The 4496-nt window shown below is 41.2% G+C and overlaps 1 protein-coding gene across 5 annotated transcripts; it reads left to right on the forward strand.

The window, feature by feature from the left end:
* The first annotated feature begins 340 nt into the window (after window positions 1-340).
* On the forward strand, window positions 341-3822 carry tmed8 (transmembrane p24 trafficking protein 8). Of its 5 annotated transcripts, none has more exons than XM_005476950.4 (6): window positions 341-444; window positions 873-989; window positions 1093-1180; window positions 1281-1413; window positions 1618-1911; window positions 2015-3822. In XM_005476950.4, the coding sequence occupies exons 1-6, from the start codon at window positions 341-343 to the stop codon at window positions 2230-2232; spliced, it is 954 nt and encodes a 317-aa protein (XP_005477007.1). In that variant the 3' UTR covers window positions 2233-3822. The 5 variants fall into 5 exon arrangements, with proteins under 5 accessions (XP_005477007.1, XP_005477008.2, XP_005477010.1 ...); XM_005476951.4 differs by having other exon boundaries at window positions 346-444; window positions 1320-1413; XM_005476953.4 differs by having other exon boundaries at window positions 379-540; window positions 843-989.
* The last annotated feature ends 674 nt before the right edge of the window (window positions 3823-4496 follow it).

The raw sequence follows: 4496 nt of genomic DNA on the forward strand, positions 1-4496 counted from the left end.
CTTAAAGAAATAACAAGAAAGCTTGCCTAAGAGAGTTGTAGTTGGACAAACTCTGCTTTTGTCTTACGTGTTGTCTTTCCATGTATACACATGTTTTAATACATTTTTTATTTCTTTCCTAGATTTTCCCAGTAAAATAAGAAAAACGGGGTGCCTCAAGACCTTTGCAGAGTACTGTATCATGAGAAAAAACACTTAAAACTGAAAAAAAGTTCGTTGTTAGATTTTGTTAAATAATCTGTGTTTGTGATTTGGCTTTGGGACATATACTTTTAGACTGGTTTAAATATTAAGCAGCGGTATATGTCCTCAGAGGAGCTGCAGTAGGATCCTGGTAAGGATGCAGATTCGCCGATTTTCCGAGAAAAGACGGAAGTGTCAAAAAATCCGGGTCTGTTTTTTCCTGTTGAGCAACAGAAGCAGCAGCGGCAGCACTGTGGAGAGGTCCGTCACATGACTGCAGGGATATGGAGGCGGTTTTCCTCATGCCCTGAGTTTGATTAAACTAAAATCACATCATATTTTCGGCGCTACGTTGTGGTGAGATAAGTTTTTGGGTGTTGTGTCCGCAGCTTCGGCTGTCCTTTTAACTGCTCGCTGGTTAGCTAGCGTGAGCTATAAGCTAACAGCTAGCCTGGTTAATGAAGCTAGAGTTCCACGCACATGTAAACACAGCTCGTCTCTACTGCTTTAACTGTTAAATCAGAAGGCAATACTGCGGTTGACAGGATTTATTATGTGAAACGGCAGCTTGTTTAGTTTAAACAGCCTGCTTTAGGAGGCTAGCTTCATCCGTCTCCCTCCCCTGTGGTTGGGAGGGGCGGGGTTTCATCTTTTTGCAGCCACGCAGACTGAGGTGTTTGCCTTCTCAGGACAGCCATGGAGAGATTAGAGGCTACATCACAGCTCCAGTCACGGCTTTCATCACTGTCTTTCTCATCTTTCCCCGGAGTAACAGCCAAACAGTGCGACAACACGCCACCGGACAGGTAACCTGTTGCTGCAGAATGTGGCTTTTAAATGCAGCAGCTGTGCAGATGGGTGGTCTGAATGTTATCTAGGTTTAAAATTTGTATTCTTTCTTTACTTAAGGCTGCAGAATACAAATCTTTCAGAGAGCTTTACTCAGTCCAAAGACAGTATGGATGACACCAAGGAGGATTCAGGACGTCTTTCTGAGGTAGGTAATACCGTGTGCTTAGGTGAGCTGTAAACAAGTTGCAGTAAATAGGGAGGTGTAGTCAAACAATGTAAGGCTATGTCTTTACAATAAGACATAGCCTTGCACCAATTTAACCCTGATGTGTGTGCATATTGAGGGTAATGAAGAGGCCCCTGCTGAGCTGGCCCTTGGGGAAGGAGGCGAGGAGAACAGCAGTGCAGGGAGCTGTCAGCTCTCCGCCGAGATGAAAGGTGAGGACCTGCAGTGTGCCATCGTGACAGCTGCTTTGTTTAGCAGTGATTCTGACTCTGCAGGTTCATAAACATGCCGCTAATTGCAGTGTGCGTGCACAGTATGTGTTTGAGATTTTGCCATCTTAAAATGAGTTTGATGAAATGTCGCAGTTGCTGTCACATCTTGTTAAAGTCACTGCCACGTGTCCCTTCTGATGGCAGCCCAGATGCCGCCCCTGAACCCCCCGACAACTTGGACATCTGCTGCTGTGAAGGAGTTAAAGGCGAAGCTCCGAACAGAGAAGGACAGTGTGGTGACGGTGTACCGAGGCGACATCATGACGGTCCACGTGCCCACCGTGCCCGAAGCCAATAAAGTGTGCTGGGAGTTTGCCACAGACGGCTACGACATTGGCTTCGGCATCTATTTTGACTGGACTCCCGTGACGAGCCGGTCCATCACGGTGCACATCAGCGAATCGAGCGATGACGAGGACGAAGAGGAGGAGCTCGAAGGTCAGGTGTCGACGCCCCTCTTTGCGATCGCAGTTGTTATGTTTTCCCCCCACTGGGGTTACGATTCGGTGTGTTGACTTTGTGGATGATGTGATTTCTGCAGGGCCTGTCGGCAACGGGGACATCGAGAAGGGCTCCAAAACTCACACCAACTCTAACTTGTCTGAAATCCTCCCCGTGTACCGCCAGGACAGCCACCTGTCTGTGCAGGGGGGGAGCCACGAATTTCCAGGTGAAGGCACTTATCTCCTGAAGTTTGACAACTCCTACTCCCTTTGGCGAAATAAAACACTTTTCTACAGGGTTTATTACAGTGCCTGAGACGCCAGTTTATCACTTATGAATGTACAATTTACTGAAGAACAATGAACTATTTTTGATTCCACACTTGTCGGGGAAGGGATGGGGGGGAGACATAATTGAAATTCTAAAGTAAAATAGAAAAAAAAAATATATATATATATGTATAGGGATATCTATTTTTTATCACCGTCCGCTTCTGTTGTCTCTTGTTGAATTTAAGTTTCTAATCCCACAGATTTCAAACGCTTCAGTGTCTTGCTAACATGTGTTTGAAGAAGCCTTGCATATGTGCCATTTTTCCCATGTGTGCACCGTGCTATTTGGTCAAGTGCCCATCATAAAATATCTATTGTCTTCACCTGTAACAGATCTATGGTAGCAGTGATCAGGGAAGGCCTGCACGGGTATAACTGTGTTAAATCAGCTATGATCTAAAGAAAGAAGTTTTGTGTGCGTGTGTGTGAGCGAGCTTGTGCACCTTTTCTTTCTTATTATTCTTATTGCTTTGTCTTTGTTACCAACCTAACTTATTTTTTTCTTGTCTGTATTGATCCTAATCATGTGAGGTTTCAGATTATGTAAATTCAGAGTATGGCGATGTCTGCTGTCACAGTGGTGTGTTGGTTTAAAAAAATATATATATAAATATATAAGTCGAATGTACTGAAGCAAGTGGTAATCAGACTGTGCTTTTTATGACACAATTAAAAGCCATCCCTTATCACATGAAGCTCTCGTTATGTAATAAAAAAATCAATATTTACATTTGACTTGCACACTTTCATTATGTTTGGAGGTAGATTATTTTTTGTGCACAAGTCTATCTAAGAAATAAGTTACTGTTTTGTTTTTAGTCTTTTTGAAAAAAAAATCTTTCTTTCCTCATTTCAATCACTCTTTGTGCATCTTCCAAAGATTTCACAGATCTGGCTGCTGACGTTGTATACAGCATACTGTAAAGCAACTGATACTGTACTGTACTAAACCGTCACTGTAAGTTCTGCTGATGGCATCAAATCCTGAAATTTCTAATTCCACAATAAACAGACCATTGTCTCATTTCCTTTGTGGTTAATTGAGACGATTAGATAAAACCAGCATGAATCATGGTTGATTGCTGGACAGCTTGAGGAGAAAAATAAATAAAAAAATGGCCAGCCAAAGCTGCGCATTTCACCCGAGACCCCGTCATTTCATAACAGTCTCGCTGCACATCCAGGATTAGAAAGCACTTCAGGGTGGCCCCTTGTGTTTCCATTAAATTGTGACATTAGGGGATTGATGTAATAGTTGCACAGAGGTGCTGATGAAACCAGGTTTTATTTTCAGTTCTCCCTTAAGGCCCCTCACAATCTTAAGACGCAGCTAGTCTTACTTGGGCTTTACTGGATTTTTTTTTTGGTTTTTTTTTTTAAAGAAAAAGCAAATTATCAAAATTTATGGAAAGCTCAATATCATCAAATTCATTATTTATTCAATTAACTTCACGGAAATATAAAGATTTACTAGATTCTAACATAATAAACATTATCTACAAGCATATGATGGTCGAATCCTAGTTGGCATCCAAAAGCTGTTTAAAAAACAGGGATAATAAATACAAATGAAGATGAAATTATATTATTTTGAGAAACCCAAGGTTAGCACAAATGTGAAGAGTCATTGAGTTTCTGTTTCGAGGGGTGACCTTTGGAACTGTACTGACTAAATAAAAATTTGCAGCACACTCAAACTGCTTAAAAAATTGGACTAACATAATTATTCAGTACTGTGATAAATGCTCCTTTTCTTTCTTTTTCATGGTTTGTCTTGGTTCTGTATGTAAATCAGAGGTTTGGGATCTAATTTTCCTTATGCGGTCATTTTTTGGTCTGGTGTCAGGAGCAGGTGTTATATAAGCTGTAGCATCAATCTACACCCGTTTAGTTTGTCATTTGATTTCTTCTTTGTTTTTATCATTTAATTTCTTGTGATATAAACAATCAGAATAAAGATGAAGATAAATATATCGATTTACTCTTGTTATTCCAAACACTACATCAGCTTGGGTCTCATAAAGTAAGAATCAGAGTGCATGGTTTCAGACTGCAAGGGGAGATGAACTATAATAAAAGCTGTTTTTAGCATTGTCGCCTCTTGTATGAAATGTTGCTCCTGTGGGTGGACAGAATAATAACAAAGTAATATGACACAACCACACTACATTAAAACCACAGAGCCCTGACAAGATTTTTTGGCACATTTTGGGCCCCCTTAGTACCAAGTGCACGTCATTTAAACAC

Source organism: Oreochromis niloticus, linkage group LG19 (assembly GCF_001858045.2).
Source record: "Oreochromis niloticus isolate F11D_XX linkage group LG19, O_niloticus_UMD_NMBU, whole genome shotgun sequence".
NCBI lineage: Eukaryota > Metazoa > Chordata > Actinopteri > Cichliformes > Cichlidae > Oreochromis > Oreochromis niloticus.